Source organism: Oryctolagus cuniculus, chromosome 3 (assembly GCF_964237555.1).
Source record: "Oryctolagus cuniculus chromosome 3, mOryCun1.1, whole genome shotgun sequence".
Classification (NCBI taxonomy): Eukaryota; Metazoa; Chordata; class Mammalia; order Lagomorpha; family Leporidae; genus Oryctolagus; species Oryctolagus cuniculus.
The window spans coordinates 79,686,453-79,709,802 of record NC_091434.1 but is presented as its reverse complement, the minus strand read 5'-3'; the positions used below and the strand labels follow the sequence as shown (position 1 = coordinate 79,709,802).

Here is a 23,350-nt window from a genome sequence, read left to right as displayed (position 1 = left end):
TGAACGTTTTGACTTATCATCTGGCATGCTCATTCAGTGGTTTGGATTCTGGGCAGTTCACCTTTGAGGTTTCAGGAGCTGTTGGCACATTGGGACACCTGAGAAAGTTCTTTAGCAATCAAAAAGTATTTAGCAATGGTTGTGTCATTAAAAAAAATTCCAGTCGTAAAATGACAGAAGTGATGGAGAACCATAACTCATATACAATGTTTCCCTTACATTAAATCAGAGAAGGTTTAAGGTTTGAGTTTCACACAGGGAAATCCAAAGAACACAATGTTAAGGAAAACCCAGATAACTAGCACTGCAGAGTTGCAAATTCGGTACAAAGTAACTATTAATTCAACATAGAAACACAGAAAAAAATATGAGGGGGGACTCAAAAGGGGACATGAATCCTCTGGGAGGGCAGCACAAATGCAGGAGGAGGTAGAGGGGTACACTAACGCTCCAGGCACAAGGAAGAGAAAATAAAGGCACAATATAAAAAGCCTCAAAACTATTCAGAGAAAACAGCTTTCCAGACCAATGAGGCTGTTCTAAGAAGGGTGCTGAGTACCTGGCTAGAGACTGAGGACAGAACTCAATGGAATCTACAGGAAAGCACCATTAAAGTGTCAAGGGTTGCAGTTAGTCTCCTTGCTCTGTGGGGAATAGACAGCAATGTGGGAAGACATGCTAAAAGGGACAGATTGGGATAGGAGATAGGCCACATGACAGCAGCAGTAAGCTTACAGAGATGGAAAGGGTGTCTGAAGCAGCTATGAGATGTGGTGGCAAAAGGGTGGGGAGAATTGAGTCCAAAGGATCAGATGGGATCACTAGCAGAAATGGGGACAACCAGATTATGGGACTGCTTTGTAGGGGAAGATGAACTGTCCATCTTCCTTTGCAGTTGGTTACTTTTCTATCTTGACTCTAAAACAGAGATGGAAACACATATGTAGGAATGAGCAGAAGCACATTAACACACACACATACGTTTTGCTGATTAAGCTGGAAATAACAGGTAAAACTAAATCATCTACAGTTACATTGCAAGACTAGAAACCCTCAAGCTGTATTGTTTTTGATCAGATGGCTTCAGAATCCAAAATGACTGGTGGCATCTTACAAGAATGTGCAGGGTATTAATGTGTATTGCAAGACATGACACAGATGAGGAGAAACTGTGTTCTTAAATTATTCTTGTTGCCTTTATTTCTTTTTAATCCACCATCTTGGGAAAGGTTATCAGCATCCTTTGGCGAATATCACATGAAAGACAGTTTATCTTATCACTGTAAATTTTAAGGTTTTTCTTGTTTTTTTTTTTTTTTTCAACTAACATGACAAGCAGAATTGTAGACATTAGGAAAGACCACAGTTCAGCTCATTTTGAAGACAGTTACTTTTCTGTCTTAATTATAGCACAGAGAGGTGTCCCCAGTACTTACCTTAGTACTTCCAGCATCATCATGGTGGCTCCAAAGAGAATGTTCTGGTCACATTAGCACATGGGGGCTGTCAATGATGGCTGCACCCAGACCATACTCTAAATACCACAGTTCTTCTGCAGGGCAACCTGCCTGCTGCTCTTACATCCAGGCAATCAGCCTAGTGGATGCTCTTCAGTAATTTGGATTCAGGGCTGGTCAGGGCAGTGCCCAGCTAACTGCACCTACCCCTAACCTGCTTTACTCAAATCTTGTAAAAAAAAAAAAAAAAGAAGAAACCCTAAGTATCTGGCTAGGAGTAGGAATATTATCAGCTTGTATATACAAAACTTAATTATGATAATATTATAAGAAATTTTAATACATAGTGAAAGGTTTAGAGAGTCTTCTGGGCTCTAGAGGAATATGTTGAATTTGACATGTTTTCTAAACTGCAATTTTTATAATTAAAGTAATTATCTGGTGTTGCTTTGTATTTCCAAATGAATGCATATTGTGACCTATATAGCATACGATAAAGACTGTAATTATGCAGAATATAGTAAGGGAAACTATTGGAGAATCTCTAAACCACCTGTGTTATTTTTTTTAACAAGAATTTTGTTGGAAATCAAAAATATATATTTTCTAGAATAGATACATTTAAAAAAGGTCCCTAAACTGCTTATAAATAGGTGATAAAAATGGGTATAGTTTCTCATCTCTTACCCTGTAATGGTCAAGGTTGTCTTCTGGAGTTGGGAGGCCCATGTAACGTTCTGTGTATATTGAGTCTGTGATGGGAAAAAGAACAAAAGCTTAATGCATATAGTGACAAATGATTTTCCTTCTACTTTAGGTGTTTTCCTATGTCTTAACTCAGATGTGGGTGTCCACTGTCACTCTCAGAAGTAGCTCCTCCAGATTGGGCTTGTTAATGTAGCTGTAGACACTGGTTCCCAGACCCCTGCTCAGTCTACTATCTTTCCACATTCAGCCCTGATCAATTCCCACTCATCAATTGTGATGGAGCTGCAGGGAGATCAAACTGAGAGATCTAAGACCCAACCAACAACTCACCTGCAGAAAAGTCACCTGGGAAGTGATAAGTGGCCAGGAATCATCACATTATTTTATGACCCTCTCCAATAATCTTAATCAGGAGGTCAGTTCATGCCTCCACTGCCTTGAATTTTTGGTCCTGACACAAGTATATTCTCTAATTTATCATAATCTAGTGTTGGAGTCTCCTAAAAATGTTCAGCTATTAGTCCCTTACTTGAAACATATTTTATTTTTATTTTTGGCAAGTTGGGGACAAGAAAGAACTCACTGATCATTCCCATACTAGCTCAGCTATTTCATCATGATGCAAGTTAAACATTTGTTTTCTCTCATTTAGTACAGAAACCTCAATTTTTGTGTTATAATAATTAAATGTTTAATAATTAAATGTTTAATAATTTTGTGTTATAATAATGAAACAAATTATATTAATATCTGGTCTGCTGAAGTTACATAAATACTTTTATCTACAAATATGGTGGAAAATAGGTTGCATAATTGGTATAGTTATTATGGATTATTAAATATATGTTATATAATAAAAATAAATCACACATCTTGTATATTTGCCTTTAAATAATAGTGAGGAAATGCATGTCCAACTTCCAAGGTAACTTCAGCAATCTGAAATAACTATTTTGGAAAGCTGTCTCCTAAAAATGAGCAGGTTACAGAAAATAATATATAATGATATATTATCATTGTACTATATACGTTTTTTACTGTAATTGTACAAGCATTTCTTAAATTTTCTTTTCTTTTTTTTTTTTTTTTTTTTTTTTTTTTTTTTTACTTATTTGGAGAGACAGATAGATAGACAGGCAAAGAGAAGTTCCCATTTGCTGACTGGAATACCTGCTATGGCCAGGACTGGGAGAGGTTGAAGCTGGGAGTTGGGAACTCAATCCAGATCTCCCATGTGCGTGGCTGGAATCCAATTACTTGATTCATTACTTCTAACTCCCAGGGAGGAGACATCAACAGGAAGCTGGAATGGGGATCCAGAGCTGGGTATCAAACCCAGGTACTCCAATGGGTAATGCGGGTTTCTTAAAATATCTTAACTACCATGCAAAATGCCCGCCATGGAAAAATGGTTTTCAAGGGTAAAATAAAACTTCCCAATCAGCTGCAAGACCTCAATTCTGCTTATCTTAGAACACAATACCCCTCTCTTACTGAACTAGCCAATGTTATATATGAAAGATCTGAAATTTTTAAAAATAACATTTTAAAAAATTATGCGTAAGTGCCTAAGGCAGTTTTAAACTTTTAGAAATATGCCTTGAAATATCATTTACATATTCCTTATATACAGTCTTTCAGTAAAACTCTTTAGATTTACACACACATATATATAAAGTCTAGAAAGTTCCTATGGTTTAGGTTGGTCTGTATATATTTAATGAAATCCTCTTATCAGCAAAGATTGTTTGTATTATTTTATTGACCACCAGAGGTCTCCAATAACAAGCCATCCAATAGAACAATTACTAGTAAGCAAAGTATTATGTGAAAACCAATCCATTGTCTGCAGATCAAATGGAAACTTTGTCCACCAATTTGTTTTGACAGAAAGAAATGTATTTTTTACATTGCCTTTTTGTGAATAGAGAGACTTTAAAAGAGAGTTTTTCATAGGATTGGTAACTGCCATTTAGCAGGTTATAAAATATTTAATGAACATGTTCATAATCAATGATTCTGTCCTTACACCACATAAAAGACTTAAAATGGGGTAAGAAGTGCAGGAAAATAATCCCTCTCCTTAGCACCTCAGACTTTTCCTTCCTACCTAGTTTTCCACTAATTCTTCCCTCTACCTTACACGTATATGATGCCTTGTAGAATATTTTCTCAATGATGAAGAAAATGTTCTAGAGTAGCTTTCACCTACTAAGAGATAGTGGAAAAAAACCAAAACCCCCAAGAAATTCCCCTGTCTTGACTTTCCTCTTTCCACTTAAAACCCTACTTATATTTGACCTTTACTCTAAAGGGAAAGACATATGTACTTCTGTTATTCTGCTTATATGTGAAGTTCAGAAAATAGAATTAAATATAAGGAAGAGTTTATCTGCAAAAATGTAGCATTGGAGCTGTTTTGAAACTTGAAAACAAAATTTGTTCAGAAGAAACTAAAAGCATAGATAACATATAACACCACCCAGCCTTGCACTGTGGCATAATAAAGGAGATGATCTTATGGTAGGTATCTATAAAGAACCTCTTAAGATGAATCAGCTTATTATTCACTGGAAAAGCACTGAAATTCACAAAAGAATGGCTCTGTTACTCAGTTGTTAAGGTCACTACTCAGCGTTTCTTTGTATCTGACAGCAATTACATACCATAATACTCCCATCGGGACACAGGTGCCACAGCTATTCCACATTTGAACACACCACTTCCAGACCCCAGGACCATTGAGGTTACATAGCCTCCGTAGGACTAAGGAATGGAAACAGTTATTTTTATGGAGGTAAAAGAATAAGGACATATGGCAAGTGAACCACAGTTTCCACATTTCTCACATCTTTATATACTGCGCCTCTTTAGAGACAGAAATCATGATAGAGAAGGCTTAAATTGGCCTTAATTGGACAGTATCTAAAGACGACACTTTTAGAACCCTGTTCCCTTCTCTTGGTAACAGTAGAGAGAAAAGCATGGAAACTTTGCTGACCCTAGTGACAATGTAGTATCAGTTAAAGGAAGAAAAACAAACATAAAATCTTTACTGACTGATTCATGAGGAAATGTCTCCATCTCCCCTTCCCCTGCTCCCTCGCCTTTATACTTCTTCTCTCTTCTCTCCTTTCTTCACCTTCTCCTCTGATTGTAACAAACAGAGGTGTAAAACAGGCTCAGTAGAGACTGCAAGATTATATTGCCCAGAGATCCAAGACTTGATAGAATTTCACCTAATATTTACATACAGATCAGAAATCGACAGGTTCTAGACTATATTCACGGAAGAATGCTTACAGATTCACCAAACAACTACTCACCCAACCCCAAATTGCAATTCGTTCATTGTCCACAAATCCCATTTTTGAAAATTGTCTAAAACACACAGAAAAAAACCACAAATCACTAAAGCTCTGTGCACAGAAAACTAACATAACTGCATAAATGTGAAGACTTACCACCATTTATCCTCTATTTCTTTCTATTGCAAATTAAGATCACTGCCAATAATCAAAGCATCCTACATAAATGTCTATCATTTCACCTTAAGATCCAAGGTGTACTTCTTGTTGGAGTCCATAAAAACTAGTGTGTGTGTGTATGTGTGTGTGTGTGTGATTCACAGAAAACAAATCCTGGCAGTTTTTTTTTCACAGCTTTATATAGAGATTTTCAGCCCAGATGATGCACTTTTCTTTACATATTTGAATTTAAATCTCTCCAGATGTTTTCCAGTTTGAGGAGCCTGTCCCTGCAATGAAGATAGATAAGGGCTTGGAGAATATCTGGGTAGGACTTAGAGGTCCTTGATCCCCTACCTGAAACTTAAACACCATTGGCTGAAAAACCCCTTTTAGGCTGAGTGTTGATTAGCTAGTTCAGCAGCATCTAATAGCAGTTTTTCCTTGATGGATTAAGAAGTTTATTGTTACTAAACTATGTTCAGGATTGAAATTCAGGTAAAGCACTGAGAAAAATATTTTTTGTATTTACTTCTTAATATTAGCTTTACACTAACAGGACTTTTTTTACTTAAAAAAATAGCAAACCAGGATCCTTTGTAGTATTGGGAGTGAAGAGCGCATCCTTTATTTTTTGAATTGATTACGTTTGTCCTAGGCTGCTGAGTTAAGCAATATTAGAAAAATAAATAAAAATAATGTTCAGTTCTCCTGTAAACTTTTTAAAAAGGAAGAACACACACATATAGAAATGTGTACAACTCAGTAAAATTTTACAAAGTGAACTTATCCTGGAAACCATGGCCTTTGACATGTGTCCATGTCATTTTCCTCTTTGCAAAATGATAAGATGCAATCTTTCTCTTTTATTGGATTCCATAAAAATCACACCTGTATTTGTGCCCAGTTTTGAACATTATATAAATTGGATCAGGCAGGATGTGTACTTTTCTGTCTGGCTTCTTTTACTCAGCAGGATCTTTGTGAGATTCAACCATGTTGTTGTGTATCATTCTTTATAATTGCAGAAATGGTGTCCAGTTGTATAAGTACGCTCCATCTCATTACCTTCATAACTGGAGTCATACTATGGATACATAATTCCATAATTTTGGGACTTTTGTAGATCAATTTTGAGAGGCCCTGAAAACTATGAGCTTTGTCACAGAGCACCAGATTAGATAGACTAAAAATTTATTTTCAAATAGAAAAGCTTAACCCTTGAACAGGCTTATGCCCTTTCTAATCTAAATTTCCTTTTCAATTGTTCAGAAAAATAGCTAATCATTCCCTTCGGTATCAAAGAATTTCACCCACTCTGGAATAGCTAATAAGTTGTCATCTTCTGTTTCTTCAGTTGTTCCTTCTCTTAAAGGTATTTTCTACATCCATGTAATTATTCATAGAATTTTATGCATTTCATAAGTCTATTGTTTCACAACATTTTTTTTTGACAGGCAGAGTTAGACAGTGAGAGAGAGACAGAGAGAAAGGTCTTCCTTCCATTAGTTCACCCCCCAAGTGGCTGCTACAGCCGGCGTGCTGCGCCAATCCGAAGCCAGGAGCCAGGTGCTTCCTACTGGTCTCCCGTGCGGGTGCAGGGCCCAAGGACCTGGACCATCCTCCACTGCCTTTCCAGGCCACAGCAGAGAGCTGAACTGGAAGAGGAGCAACTGGAACAGAATCTGGTGCCCCATCTGGGACTAGAACCCGGGGTGCCAGTGCCGCAGGTGGAGGATTAGCCTAGTGAGCCGCAGTGCCGGCCACACAACATTGTTTTAAACCACTCCACTTATTGTGCTTCACCAGATATACATGCAGTTGGAAACTCAAAAATTACATTTCCCATTTACCAGTTGCAAGTAAGTGAATGTAAAAGTTGGAATGCTGGATTCAAATCCCAACTCACCTCAGCAAATTATCTCACCTAAGAGTCTCAGTTTCTGTAAAATAATAAGGAGTAAGAATTTCCTCCCAGGGCTGCTGCGTAGTTTTAACAACAATGCCTGCAGGTAAAACACTAACTTCCACATCATGCCTATTACAAGATAACTATCACTCATGATTAGAATCTCTCTTATGCCGGATCATTTCTATTTATAGTCCCATAAGTGGATTGTATAAGAATGAAATGTGATTAATACTAAGTGAGGCTCTTCTAATTGTGACCCATCATGGTTGTACTCTATGGTTGCCCTAAAATAGAAGTCAGCTTCATCCAGACTCTAGGAGCTACCTCTAGAGTTTCATACTTGGCACGCCTTATGGTATAAATGTACACTGGGCTCCTCTACTGATCCTTAACTGTAAAAGATGGGCTTGCTTATTTAGTCAGATGTTTACTTGGGGAACATTTACTCTGCAGTTTTGTGTTTGATGAATTTTGAGTCTCTGTTCTTATAAGGTGTTAGCACATATGTCAACTCCCTTTCTAGAGTGACATACAGAGAAAAGTTTAGGAAATGCTTTTTTTTCAAACTTTGTATAAATCTATAGTTACATACATTTTTATCTAAACACAATATCTTCATTTACAACCTACCCAAAGATGAAAGATTACAAGTTCATTGCAGGAAATTTTAAATTCTTTACACTTTTACAACCTTAAAATATAAACTGAGGGGTGAAATATTAGAAAACCTTTGAATTCATATCCTAATCACTCACCTGGCTGCTTCAATTTGATCTTCAACTTCAAGTGTTCCCAGTCTTCTGTTGATTGCATGCATGATCTTATCTCCTTGGTAACCGCTTCCTCTGCCGTCAAAGCTGGCTACTATGATGTTTTCTGTGCTTGCAAGGTAAGTTGCCCAGTTGAGTCTGAAGATAGCATCTGCTCTTTGACTACAGGGACCTGCATATCTGTGAAAATCCAAATTGTTAGCCCTCAACGTTTTCCTGAATCAAATGAGGAGTACTTGCATTTCTTTTTCCTGTTAACAAGAAATGTGCATCTTTTCCCTTCAGGAACCTGAAAGCATGTCAGCCACTGGGGTGTCCAGAACAGGTTCTCTAAAGGTGGCTGTGTGTTTCCTTCGCAGATGCCTATCAGTCATATCTTTGAAGATTGCTGTCAAACAGATTTCATAAGCCAACACTTTTTAAGTATTGTATAACTTCAAAAGTCAAAGAGAAAATTTCTCTAATTGAGATACTGCAGTAATAGTAAGGAAAAAATGATAACTATCAATGCAGCTTTGAATATATCTTTCCGTCTCAGCTCCCAGAAACTCCTAGACTACAACTTTAATTCCTTAAGGACTCTGACTGCTGCATCATCTTTCACACTGCCTGGAGGACCCAGCTTAGAGTGGCTCCCACTATGAGTGCGGGAGTCACTGTGAAAGGGACCAAAGTCTGCATGGACACTATTACTTAAAACTTTAATGGATAAAGAACTATGTTGTATTGAAAAATAGATATATTGTTCAATATTCTATTTGTAAACAAGATTAACTCTCTTGTTCCTGCAGTCTTCACAGGCTATGCTCTACCCCACATATAGCTGTTTGTGCAGTTTGCATCAAGCTCTCTCACTTCTGTTTGTCAAGAGAAACTCCCTATAGATCACTGCAACTCATTTAAATATGCAATTGTTGCACCTTTCTCAGGATTCCTGGACACAGATCTTTCTGATTTCTCCCACTGGTCTGCTCACTCCTCCTCACACAGGAAAAATCCTGCTTGTCTTTGCTAATGTTTCCTATCTCTTCTTTCAGATCACAGTGAAAGGATTTTAGTTTTAAACAAAATATTACATTTTTTCATTGACAATTAAAAACTGCAACATTCAAGCTTTAAAAAGGAGAATGTCTTGGGAAAGCAAGCATTTTCAACAACATATGAAATGAAATGCCTTGGTCTATTCACGACATTAAATTTGGTAGAGTGATAAATTGCCTTAATATCTGGTATGAATCAAGTTACCTAATGCTCAAGATTAAACAAGATTATTATTTTTTAAGTCGGAAAACAAAGAGCTATTCCTCTCAGGAAAGGAAAAGGAAGAAAGTAACTGAACAGAAATAGGCACTAAATTTACCTCTTTTTTATAATTTTTTTAGTGAAAGGCTTAATCATTACTTACTGAGGAGTTAAAGGAGATTTTTTAAAAATCGCTCTTTTGCCTAAAGAATCCTATTTTTGTATTGGAGTTAATGCCCAAACAATTTAGTGTTACTAATGAGTTGAACTTCATGAAATAAAAATTAGGTTGTATGAAAAATGAAATAGCACATCTAGAAGTTTAAAATTCTTGTCTTTCCCTCTGTGCTTTCACATTTAGTTTTCATGGAACCATGAATATAACAGAATAAAGCTGCTCCTGATACTAATATCTGTGCCTCCCACCTTTTTTTGTGCCCCTGAGCTTCAGTCCCTCTTCCATATAATGGGCCAAAGGATTCACCTCACTGGTTTGTCTTTTATGTAAAATAAGGCAAAGTGTGGAAAGCCAACAACACCTAGCACATTTGTTGGTTTGTTTTATTTTCAATAAGGGAAATAATGCAAGCCAGCACAGGAAAAGTGTGTCATTGTGGCATGATAGATAAGACAAGGGCAAGTTTGGAAGGATTTAAGTGAAGTGTATTCCTAATAATTCATAAAGAACATTTTACAAAGGTGTCATATTTAGAATCCATACAAATTCACATTTGCTGTTCAAAGACTTGTGATTTTGAAACTTTCTGTGGTCCTCAAGAAGTTTGGATTGCAATGAATACTCTCCTGCTTCATTTCTCTTCATCAAAAAGGGGAACAAAAAATACTAGGCAGTGGTATTTCAGGAGCTAGAAGAGAAACTTGAGGTCTTAATGACATGAAGATAACTTATGGGAGCTGCTTGGGCAAGTCTGAATGAACAGTCCTCATCCTCATCTCTTGCTAAAATGTCTACAAGGTAAGGATGAAAGTGGGCATGCTAGCATCTTCTGGAATTCCCTTGAAGTTCTTGGAAAGAAACTAAAGAAAACTCACAAGCCATATGACAGAAGACGGGTACCTATTTTATTATGAAGATGATAGAAAACACAGGTTGGGATCTGTGATTGCAAAACAGAAGGAGGAAACAGGGGTCAGAAATCAAAAGGACAAAAAGGATGTAGTTGACCCTACTTTTAGTAGGCTGTACTGGACTAACATGTATCTATGATGCTTAACTTCTAAATTGCTCTCTGCTCTTGAATACTTACACTTCTAATAGTAGAGGATATTTCTTGGATTTATCAAAATGGGGAGGCAAGACCATCTGATACCAAAATTCTAAACAAACAAAAAGATTCATTAGTGACTTAAAAACAACATTAGCACAAGATTACATTCTTAAAAACAATCATTAGCACAAGATTTCATTCCTTATCTCTTGGTGATAAGTTATATATGGAATTTAACAATTTGTTAAATTAGAACAGAAAAAAATGAACTGCTTGGATTTACACGTTAAGGTACAACAACATTCTCTTTCTGGTTAAAATACTAGTTAATATTAAAACAATAAAGTTGTTTCTGATGTATCCATTAAACACATTGGTGCCTTAAAAAATAAAAGTGCATCTTAGAATTTCTAATGTTTTGTTTTTATGAGTCTGTTCTTTGGCATCTGATCTACTTATCTAGTTTGTTTATGGCTTATGTTCTAAATTTTCCTCCAAAATGTTTTCCTCTTCTTGAATTTTCTTGAAGCTGTTTAGAATTTTAGTTGGCCTCAACTCTATTTTAAAATTCTGATTTAATAACATTTTTGTAATTCTTTTTGCCATCCCAGACCGCAAAACTGAATTCCCATTTTCAGTTGTGTTTCACAGAATGAAATTGGGTTTAAATGGAGCAAAGTGTTGTGTACCTTCTGTATGGTCTTCACAGATCTATTTAATTCTCTGTACTTGCTTTTACATTAGTTTAATAAAATTTTTCCCTAAATAATAAATAAATTTCCTTTATTCTCAAATTAAGGATGAGTTAGACTCATCCTTAACAGAGCTTTAAAAATAAGACTTTTCCCATATTTCAATGATTATTTCTACTGAAATTTCTATCAAAAATATATTTGTTTTTCTAGAGGTGTTTGTAACAATTTTTTTTGTTTGTCTATTACAATTAGTTGATGCAAAAAGGAAGATAAAAAGTATAATTTTATGTAGATGGATTTCTTTTCTATTTGTATTTGCTGATGATTTTATGTCTTCTGATTAAACATACTTGCAAGAACAAAATTTAATCTCTATTATAATTTCAATAGAACTTGAAACTATCAGATGATTGTGATATTTTTAATGAATATGCCTAACTCACCTTTTGCTCTCTGCTTTGTTTGCATCAGTAATAGTTGGTTAGAAGGTGTTTTAGTTCCATGTTTTTAAAGATGTACAATCTTTGGGAGGCTCTTTCTGCTCCCATAGTTCCACCCTCCCCATTCCTTATCTCCCTCTTCCCCCTCCAGGCCCTTCTTTTCTGCAGGTGGAATGGTCATAACCACTTCCCAGTGGGACTCTCCTATAACTGGGAGTCCCTTCATCTAATTATATGGCTTCCCTGACCTTCAGTCTTCCCACTGTTTTCCAACTGAAATAGAAGGTTGCATCACAGGATCTGATGTCTTTTGCACAGGCTGTCCATATTAGCTCCAGGAAACTCCTAGGCTCTTGCCTCCACGTGTGGCTCAAGAGCCAACAACACGCACTGGCATCACCTAGAAGCTTATTAAAGATACCGACTAAAATTCTGGACACTGGCTGACTTCAGGGTGCATGTTAGCATTCAGGTTCCGGGTAACTGACATGCACATTCAGTCTAGTAGCAATGCCTGAAGTTGTTCTTCAGACATGCCCCGTACTTTCCAATACTAATTTACAAATGGATGAGTTCAATATTTACTATTACTCTACATTTAAAACAAATCTCAAATTTCTGATGGATCCTCCACTTCTTAGTGGAGATTTTCTATACAAAGAAACTCATTATTCTTAGTGATCTCTGAATATAATCCATGATCAGGCTTTCAGGTCAGAGGTGAAGCCCACTGTGGGAGGGGAGGAAGCTTAGGAAAAAGTCAACATTTTTCTCCTCCAAGACTGAAGTTTCAATATTTTTTAGCCAATTCTAATTTTTTATACAATTGTCACAGATATTTTCACTCTCTGAGTTTAAGGTGAACTAGTTTAGGATATTGTTATGGTAAATGTACAATTAATTTTACTAGTAGAATAGAATTACTAACAGAGACTGAACTAGTAATACTGTATTTTCTCCAAATACTTTTCCTCTTGACAGAATAATTTTTTTCATAGAATGACTTTGCATTTTAAGACAAAAGAATGTGAAACTACAAGTTCTTACAACATAATAATTCATAGGAAAATAACCTAAATTAGATTTATGTGTAATATAAAATGTATATTTTCAGGCAAGATTATTGCATCATTATATTTTATTCATGCTTCCTTGAAAAGTACTGATCCAGCAGGAATTTAACTTACTTGTTTCATTCAAAATAATGAAATCCAGTGTTTTTGAGGGCATCTGGACATCCTGCAGCATCTCATCCAACGCTGAATTGTCTTCTAGGACTCTCAGTTCTTAACAAATACACAAACGGGAGTACTTTGTTATGATGTGAAGAATTTGGTTTATTTAAACAATAAAAATCAAATAATGATTCACTGATCAGACTGTATGTACCCAGATTATACACCTGTGTTCAAGTCATTTTTAAGACTCTAAAAGTCAAAGAAAATCACACAATGCTAAGGACATGTTGGTCCTATTCACATGCAGTTCATTAAAAAGCAAACAGAGGGTGAAATATGAGAAAATACCTTGATCATTCACACTGCTGTGCAGAGTATAGAGAGGCAGACCGGGGCCTGTTAACAGAATTAGAGAAAGCTATGTTTTCAATGAGTATAAAAAAAGATAGCATATGTGACTTTTCAAAGATTATTTGTCACCAATTTGCTTTGATAGAGCACAAAATAAATATTATAGTCAATAAAGAGCTTAATAAAACTTAGTCACCTGTTTTTCCCTTTAAAATTACTGCAATTTGAGCATAAGAATCATTGCTAGAAAGATATGGGGCTCAGGAGAATGAAGTGGGAGGTTAATTTCTGTCCTGTTGGGTGTCTTGGACATGTTATCATCTCTGGAACCAATTTCCTCACCAGTGGGCTGCAATGAGAGCTACTGCCCCTTCCATTCTCAATTCCAGATCCAGAGGTGCCCATACCGTCTTTCAGGCCCTGCCCTCCTCCCAGCCCTGGGGGCAGAACCCTGGAGCCGGCCTCACCTCGGGAGGGGCAGGTCTCCCCTCTGTGGTCTCAGCCCCGCAGAGTGCTGGAGCCAGGCGCACATCTGCAGTGCCTGACTTGGATAAGCAATTCCTTTCTGGCATGCGAAAGTGTTTTTCTCACAAGCCCATATCTTCACTATTTATCCCAACTGTGGTGGTGCAGAGTAGGAAGGTAATGTATAGAAAAGCTACTTTGTGAGCTATATAATCTTGATGCATTTGGATGATAATATTAATTTTATATGTGATTGAAACAGCAGTGAAGGTACTATGCAGACCTGGGTTTGAATCCCGGCTGACTTGCTGTGTGACAGGACAACATATCTATGTTTGTTTCCTCACACGCAAAATAAGGATAACAATACCTATCTCATGGAGTTTTCCTAGGGATGAAGCAAGACCATGACTATAAAGCTTTTAGTATAGTGCTTACCATAAAGCTCATGCCCAAGGAATGGTGAATAAAAACAGCCATAGTGAAGAACCACAAAGAAACACACAAAAAAATATTAGTGAGGAAAGATCCGCAAAATTGGTTTGGAGACTGCTTTTCTGCCACTGATCATTCTTTTCAGAATATTCAGCTTCTTCCTCTCATGTGGAAAGGTAAGCTAGTTCAGTGTTTCAAAGAAATGACTTGGGAGGTAGAGGCCTGTGTTTACAGCCTGTTGTGCCTCTAACTGTATGACCTGTTTAAGTCTCTCTGCCCCTCCTTGCCCAGGTTTCTTCATTTCTAATAAATAATAGCAATAGCAACAGAATACGGAGCAGTGAGCACCATCCACATAAAGTTTCTCATTTAAAGGGCAACTGCATAAAGTAATCATCTTAAAGAAAAACCACGATACGTGTGTATATAAGGATGAAGAGCTTCTGTTACACACAAGTGCTGTTACACATAAGAGTGTGTGTGCATGTATGTGTGTGTGTGAGTGCTCAACCTAAAGCCAGCCAAGCAAGCCATGCAAGTCCCTTAGTTAGGAAGGAACTTAAATGCGAATGGAGAGAAGTAAACCGAGGTGATTTCAAAAAATCCTTAAGATCAAATGGAGAGAACAGAACAGAGCAGACTGTTTCCCAAACTGCACGCAGGAGGGGAATCCTTGAACTTGAGAAGACTGGACAAGGGCAATGGTGAGAAGGTTGTGGGGACAAAGGAGGGCACCTGAGCTGGTAAGTGGAAAGATCAAGCATGGCAGCTGAGGGAGGTAAAGAACACAAAGGGGGACACATGAGGACAGGGGAGACTGGCCCTCCAGGCAGCTCAGACTCACCAGAACACCGGAGCTGATAATACTTTGCCCCTTTACCAAATGACACAGAGTAGTACTGACACCTTTCTGGTTTCAGCTCACAACTCAGGCATGTCACTTTTGTGTGGTCGGTAAGTTGGATTCTGTAAAATCAAAAGAATTTAATACAGGGGGTATTAAGTGCTGGCTGGAAGGAAAAATGAGAGGACAGAATTGAATAATTCCATATGCTATTTTCAAAGGTACCGGCATGCCAAAGCAATCCTCAAAACTTCAAAAAAAAAAAAAACTGAAATAAATACATGAATTAATAATAACCCCAAACCTACCATTGTTTAGAAATATTGCAAAACACCTAATAAAGTCATTCTCTTTGTGACATGCAGACTGATTTACAAAGAAATAAAAGTGCACAGTGACAGTTTCACTTTAATTGTTAGTTAGAAGCAAAAGAAAGAATGAAGAGAGTCTGGAAATTGTTTATCTGCTAAAAAAAAAAATCAAAGCAGCAACCTGACAGAACTCTTACTTATAAAGGTTTCTTCCTCCTGGCATTCCTTTATATTCATTACTAATGTAGTAGCTGGAGAAAAAAAAAAAGAAATATGTATTAATTATGTTTGTTGAAAACATCAGAACCATTCTCCCAAACTCAAATGCCAAGCGCTGATGCACGTGCAGGTGCAGGTGTGCTTGCACTTGCCCTTCGCCCACTGATGCTTCTCTGCCCTGCCACCCACCAAAAACCACTTTCCTCCATTTTCTCTTCATAGGAGAGTCTTTTCCTCAACAGTCTGAAATACATGAAACTAGGCATTTCTTCCTTAATTAATGTAACAAGCAAAAACTCAAAAGAAGTCTTCTGTAGGAAAAATAAGAGTAGACAACTGGCCTAAAACTGAGACCCCAGTTATCTGTCATGTCTCCTATATTTTCTGTTTTAAAACACAAGCTAGATGCTGATAAGGGCCCCATCTTCCTGAGGGTAGCAGAGCCACTTCAAAATAGGGTCTTTCTGCAGTGGAAGAATTCCTCCGTGAAGAGACCAAGAAAGGACCACAGAAATGCCCAAGATCCTAATAAAAATAACAAAGCTTTTTTCCAGCAACTCATTTATGGGACTGGACAGCCTCTGTAAAGCTTTCCAATTTCCAGGTAAGATGAGACATGACACATGGACAGCTAAAATTGCCTTTCCAAGCCTTCCAAAAATTCAGCACCAGCTGAAATTTAACAAAACGCCCCCCAGAATGCTAGTTCAGAATTCCACAGTGTTCATGTAAAAGAGGCTACAGCTCTTGTAATATAAAGCAGGTAAAAGCTAGAGGTAGAGCTGCTTCGTGGCATGGTATCAAATCTGCTAAGCATATGTGAAAATCATTAAGGCTTCCGTATGTTGAAAAGGAAAAAAGTATTGAATACATTCCAAATAGACTACTCTTTATTTGCAAGAAATTTTCCCCTACTTCTGGGCAAAGAGGGCGTGATTACGATGAGTACATTTATATCCTACCAATTATTAAAATACTCACAGATAATCGCTGGTGAGAGCTTCTATTCCAATAACTTCCCAAGCTCCTCTTGTAATAAATGTACAACTCTGATAGGATTTGAAAAATAAATTTTTAGACTTTCTCCAGTCCAAGTTACGTGGAGGAATAAATTATATCAGAAATTTAAGCGGCCTTGGGGCTTGTTGAGTCTCCCCACTTCACTCCACTGCACCTCAAATACCATTAAGGAACTTGAATTAGCCCGATTATTTGTATACAGTGATCAACTTTGCCAAATGATTTCCATCCCATGTTAATTTCCTAAAAAAGGAGGTCAACCTGAAATAAATTATGTAAGAACACTCACTTGATTGTCTATTAGGGAATAACAAATATGCTTGTAGCCCTCTTCATTGCTCATGATCTTGTAGAAGCTGTTACCATCTGAGGTAAAATGAGGTTCTGCAGGTCTAAACTAGAAAACAACAGAGAGTAACAGCAACAAAGCCTATTGTATCATAGTTATGTCATCTCAATGCCAACTTTAGTTTTTGAGAGTCCTCCCAATCTCAGTGTTCAACCCCCTGGCTTCATTTACTTGTCAAGTGAAACTAGAGTCTCAGGAAGAAAATTCCTCCCTAAACTGAGGACCAAGGGGCCAGTGTCGTGGCATAGTGAGTTATGCTGCCACCTGTTATCCCAGCATCCCAAATGGGTACCTGTTCAAGTCCCTGCTGTTCCTTTGTTGATGCACCTTGGAAAGCAGTGAAAAATGGCCCAAGTGCACACGAAGTCTGGGATGAAGCGCGTGGCTCCTGGCTTCTGCCTGGCCCAATCCTGACCCCAGTGGTCATTTGGGGAGTGAACCAAAGGACAGAAGAATTCTCTGCCTCTCCTCTCTCTCTGTAACTCTGCCTTTCAGATAAATAAATAATTGATTAATAAAATGAAGACCAGAAGACCATACTCATGGGTGATGTTTTTGTGAGGAAGGAGTGAAAGGACCACACCAAAGAGGCTTGCATATGAAACCTGATCAATAGAAGTGGCTACTGTTATTTGGGGCATATGGTGTCTATGGAGAATACTTATGACTTCTGGCTATAGTATGTGGAAATACCATTTGTCTTTCCTTGAAGAAATACATTTTCCTCCATGTCACAAATGTGATTTCTTGAAACAGACACATTATTTTTGACTGTTTCAGGTTGGAGGTAGTTTGTAATTTGGGGAAATTTTTCTTTCCTGTTTTTACACATATTTCTTTTTGAAAGTCAGACAGTCTTTAACCATTTCTAGACTAGACACCATAAGGAATGTCTGTCCTATATTTTGTATGAAAACATTCATGTAGTTATTTTTATTATAAGCCTTCTCATTTTGTTAAATATGATCAATAATTTACAAAAAATAGTTTATAGAAATACAGAACAAAATTGCCCATTTTTAAGCAGTTTAATAAAAAGATAGTACTGAGAACATATTGTATTTTAAGTAGGAGATTGTCTATCCCAGCCTGAAAGGAGTGTGTCGTGTTATGATTTCAATTTCCTAGCTACATTTGGGAGCAGGTATAAGATGGTCTTTTAAAATTGTTGGTTCACTTCACCCTCGATGTTTCCTCTCTTATCAGCTCCCATTTTGGGAAGGAAGAAAAATGCTTCCCTCTTCTATTTAGTGATTCAAAGCGAATTCATTTATGGAGCAAGCTGAGGCGTGCAGTACACTTGGTGTTCTCATTACAGAGCTCTGAAACACATTCCCCTCTCTAGACCTGTGTTCACAGCCTTATCTTTTTAATACATTTCCCTGTTTCCCCTGGATGGAGTTGTGCCTAGTAGAAATGTGTGAAAAGTGGCATCTGTCTGGTTAAATACAGAGAGGAAAAAACATATTTTTTTCAAAGAGTCGTGAGGAAGTGTAGCGTGTCTCTTGCCATGGAGGAAACCACTTTTCATGTTGGCAAACCTCTCCCCTCTGCCCAATCAATGCCTGAAGAAAAAGGACGTGTGAGTGCTACGAGAGCTCCAGACCTAGCAGGAGGGGGCTGTCTTCCTGGACTGGGAGCTTCACCTCCAGGACCCAAGAGATGTGAGCTCTTTACAGTTCTTGTGTCACTTTGCTTCCCTCGTAAATGGGGTTTGATAGAGGTAGTCAGGAAGATTAGATGAGATTCATTCTTCATCTTTCATTCAATGTGTCTTGATGGCTGGAATTTCATTCCTTGGTCTTGAAGCAACACGGTTGGTAATTTTGCACAAAGAAGACATAACTCAGTGAGACTGAGAAGCAGGAGATGTCTCTGAGGGGCTCCATGCTTTCTTGGGGAGAGCTCTGCATCTGGGTGCCTTAGAAAGCGTGAACCCACAAGAGCATAAATTCCTCTACAGAAATGTGTATAGCCGGCATCATGCAGTTGCTGCTGAGTTTTGCTGGTTGTTGTTACATCTCCTTCTGTATTTGTGAAGACTGTGGATGGAAACCGTGTTTTCTGCCTCTAAAGCATACAACTTCAAACATGAGGTCAAAGAGCACATTCGGCATCTTGGCTGCCTTTCAGCAACGGTTGCTTTTTAACTTACTGGGAGCTACAATTTGGTTAGAGCATGTGTTTTGTTTTGTCTGCTCTGCTCTTGTGTTTCACTTGTCCCCTTACTCTTTCCAACTGAGTATGCTTATGGGGTCTACATAACTAGATATCTAAAGGGAACATTTTAAATATTTTGAGAAATAGGTCAACGAATACTGCTATTAATAACAAATAACATAGGACCCCAGTGTGGAACACTCAGCTATGAAATAGCTCCAAGTAGCTGACCCATAGTATGCAAAATCCCATAATTCATAACACTTACTCTTCCAACCCAGCCAGTAGTACTCATTTCGATGTGTTGCCGTGCCTAGGAAGTGAAAAACACAATGACTGTTTCAAAGGGAAAATGATGAAAGCTGTACTTTACTGGTATTACAAATAAAACTGCACAAAATAGCTTAAAAACTCTCTTCATTCATATGCTTTTAATTATGCTAGTATTTTTCATGTAATTATATAGGATCATTTACCTCTCTTGCCTAGAGCTCTGCCCTGGAAACTCCAGTGGTTTTAAATTCAACATGCACAGAACTGAGAATAATTTCATCTTCTCTCCTCCACTCCCACCACTGGCTCCTAACCTTGCATTCCCCTCCTTGATAATGGCACTTATTCCTCTACACCAGAGACCTGGGAATCATTCTACATTCCTCATCTTCTCACAGTCACCTCCCTCTAGCCCCTGTTGCCCAGTTCTTTGACTTGTCTGTCCTTCTCCACTGATGATGGTATGTTTGTCCACATTCTCAGCACTTTATCTTGGTCATTACTGGATCTCCTGTCACTCTTGTTCCCATCAATTCATCACCCTGCTCAGCTCCTTGCTGACCTCATTTGCTGACAGACAGTTCTATTTTGTTATGATATCCTTTTATTGTAAAATTTCAAGCATCTTCCCATTTCTTACAAGGTTAAGTCCAAACTCCTCAGAATGGCACCCAGGCCTCAGCCTGTGTCTCCAGCCTTAGTTCTCAGTATGGTGCCTCTCCTCCAGCCCTGAGGTATACAGACTTCCAGTTACTGCATGCTCCATGCTATTTGCACTGATGTCTTTGTATCACCCTATGCTTATGTAGGTTTTTGCCCTTATCTGCCCACTTACGCAATTCATGCCAGACTTCTCTGTATCTCTCCTGTCATTTTCTTGCTCCATTTCATCTGCCTCCAGTAGAGCTGATTGCCTTCTTTGGTCCTACAATCTCTGTGTACTTTGCTTAAACCTTTTTATGGCATAATACTCCAATATTATGATGATTCAATTGACAGGAAGCAAAGAGCTCAGTTTTTGTAGATTTTGAATTCTAGCTGTGTCCCATAGGACACAGACTCCTTAAACTCCTTAAACTTGCAGAGCCTCCATCTCCACATGGTATGCAGTAGGTGTTCAATAAATAGTACCCATGATCATTTATTTGTCTAATGGTACTCTCTATTATAACAGAAACACTTGGGGAATAGGCACGCTATCTCAATCTTTTTTTTTTTTTTAATTTTCATCTCTTAACAGAGCTTGGAATGTAATCGACGGTCAATGTTTGTTGCATAAATAAATGAATATACAAATCAAGATATGGAGTGCTCAAGCTCTCTGAGGAAAGAAGCTGCTCTGTGTCCAGTCTAGACAGAGCAGGAGTCGTCTGTCAGCCCAGATTCCACAGTCAGAGAAGGACACAGATGCCTGCAAACCTCTTTCAGACTTTGCCCCTCCTGAGGCTGCTGATTCCCAACAGGCATTTAATTTTGATCTATCAGACTGACTGGACTTTGCAGCCTTCTGGCCTGAAACCTCCTTCAAGGCTGGATTAACACTGACTCTGCCTCAGTGTGGCCCACCCCCTCCCCTCAGTCTTGGGGTTATCTTTTCAGTTTTCTAAAGCTGTTTCCTGCTTAACGATAGTCACAGTGTTGCCATGGACTTGTGGCTTCCTGATGTTTGTTTCATTTCACATACAGTCAGCCAGTCATTTCTCCTTCCCTGGATTTTTTCTATTAAAACATACTCAACTCAGCTTGCAGCCCCTGGCCCTCTTGGATATTGTGAACAATGACATCAGATTCTATTTTCTGGGTTTCCAGTCACTCCCTCCCCACCCCCTTCCCAACTGATAGTAGCCATGATTAAAAGAGTACAGTGAGTAGGGTGAACTGGAAACACCACAGGATATCTGGTTAGCTAACAGTTAAGTCAAGACTTACCCACACTGCCTCAGGGTCACAAAGAGAAATTCAAACCTTATTTCCTGCCTCTTAACCTTTAACCTCCTTGATTTCATTGAGCCCTCTGATCCCATGTTGATTTAGAAACAGAACATCCTGATTCAGTCTTACCACCAAGCAATTCCACCTTCCACTGGACCTATCATAATCGCAAATATCCATGACTGAATAGTTCTGAATCCTTCTGAGCCATTGCAAAGAAATCCTTTCATGCGTTACCCATGTCACGTCACACAAGTAGTGATCCCTGGAAGGAAGGAAAGGTGAGAGTGAGAGAAGGAGGAACAAAGGAGAGGGCAAGAGAGAGCGAAAGAGAGAGAGAAAATATTAATATATCCAGACTTGGATACTAATAGACATTTTATCCTGTGTAAAGAAATCAATCTCAATGGGAAGCAGAATTTTAATGGTTAATGAAACCATTTAATACCACTTTCTCAAGCATAAAGTGCAATTTACTGAATGGAAATTAAAGCCAAAAGGAAAAGCCACAGCAGCATCCTTCATTGGTCTAATGTATGTGACTCAGGCTATGTACTCAAGACTTGTCAAGTCCTCAACTTGACCTTTGATGGTTCCAGGAAGTCAAGAGTGATATTTTCCCATCTCCTTTCTGCTGTCTTGCGGGAACAATACTGTGAGGCCAGTGGCACCAGCCAAGATTTGAGTATGTTCTAGTAATTTGACACGCTTCTCCAGAAAATTCTTCCTACGTGGGTGAGATTACAGATGACCCTTTTTGCAATTTTATTTTTAAATGGGGAAAGATTGACTCACACCTCCGCACTTTGAAAATCAAAGATTACATTCTATAAAAACATTTCTCAAGAGTCAAAACATGAACCATGTGAAGAAATTAAGAAACCTGGTGGTATTTCAGCACAAATTTATGTAAATAGCAATTTCTCTAGCAGTGCATCCTCCCAAACACATACCTTTAAGAATTTTTGGAACCACCTTCTGATTTATAGAGAAATGCATGGAATTTGTAATCTACTTTCTGTTAGCTTCCCTAACATATTTGGTCTGGATAGTTTATTTTCATGCCATTTTTTATTTATTTTATTTTGCTTTCCTCTCATTCCTCAGTGTGATTCTGGATCACTATTCCTAAATCCCTCTAATCCAATGTCTGATCAAAGCCTTCTCCTTGTTGTCAGGAGGATTTTGAGAGTCTTTTCATCCTCTCCCTCCCTGCCGTGTTCTATGGTTGTCTCCCAGCTACCAAATGCTCTGAAGCGCTTTCAGGCTCTTTCCTTCACCCGGTGTGCCCATCCCCTTCTCGTCTTGCTTTGCTCTCTTTGTGTGACTGGAAGGTCTTCAAGGCAAAGTCCACAACTGTCTTGGTCACAGGGTATCTGCCAGGTCTAGCAAAATGCCTGACATAAAACAGACTCTCATCAAATCTGTGGAATGCAGCATTGAGGAAAAGGAAATGCTCCTCTCCTGACTCATGTAGCCCGAAGAACTCTGTCCTTAGAATTCACAGATCAAGTCCTATCTTACGCTCTTGCACAACAAATGCTTACTGAGTATTTGGGATGAAGTACTTCAATACCGAATACTTGGGATAAAGCCCTTCAATCCCCTCACGGCTTCACTTTTATGGCTGAGGGCACTTAAAGTGTTTATGCACAAGGTGACACAGGGCCTCTGTGCAGGTTTAGGTGCTAAGGCCCAGAGCAAAGCACCACATTTCCAGATGAGGACTCTTTTCCACTTATATCTTTTTTTTTTCTTGGTTATTAAGGATCAATGTCATTCTCTAGTCTTGGCAGGTGGTAGTCTCATGATCACCCCAACAGCTTTCTCTGCTGCCACCTTTGTTCTTCAGCGCAAAGTGACTGCCATGTGCTAGCTGTTTTAGGTCTTAGC

At 38.3% G+C, this 23,350-nt stretch overlaps 1 protein-coding gene across 2 annotated transcripts in view; it reads right to left on the bottom strand.

The window, feature by feature from the left end:
* Positions 1-23,350, bottom strand: part of DPP4 (dipeptidyl peptidase 4) — an 87,857-nt gene that overhangs the window by 10,969 nt on the left and 53,538 nt on the right. For both annotated transcript variants that reach the window (XM_008258668.4, XM_017342895.3), the window contains 13 exons: positions 21,587-21,722; positions 19,521-19,565; positions 17,033-17,140; positions 16,705-16,772; positions 15,702-15,755; positions 15,194-15,315; positions 13,447-13,494; positions 13,108-13,206; positions 10,825-10,894; positions 8,300-8,494; positions 5,492-5,546; positions 4,832-4,931; positions 2,145-2,209 (listed from right to left, as the gene is read on the bottom strand). In XM_008258668.4, the coding sequence (XP_008256890.1) occupies positions 2,145-2,209; positions 4,832-4,931; positions 5,492-5,546; positions 8,300-8,494; positions 10,825-10,894; positions 13,108-13,206; positions 13,447-13,494; positions 15,194-15,315; positions 15,702-15,755; positions 16,705-16,772; positions 17,033-17,140; positions 19,521-19,565; positions 21,587-21,722 (1,165 nt within the window). The remainder of the gene's footprint in view (positions 1-2,144; positions 2,210-4,831; positions 4,932-5,491; positions 5,547-8,299; positions 8,495-10,824; positions 10,895-13,107; positions 13,207-13,446; positions 13,495-15,193; positions 15,316-15,701; positions 15,756-16,704; positions 16,773-17,032; positions 17,141-19,520; positions 19,566-21,586; positions 21,723-23,350) is intronic.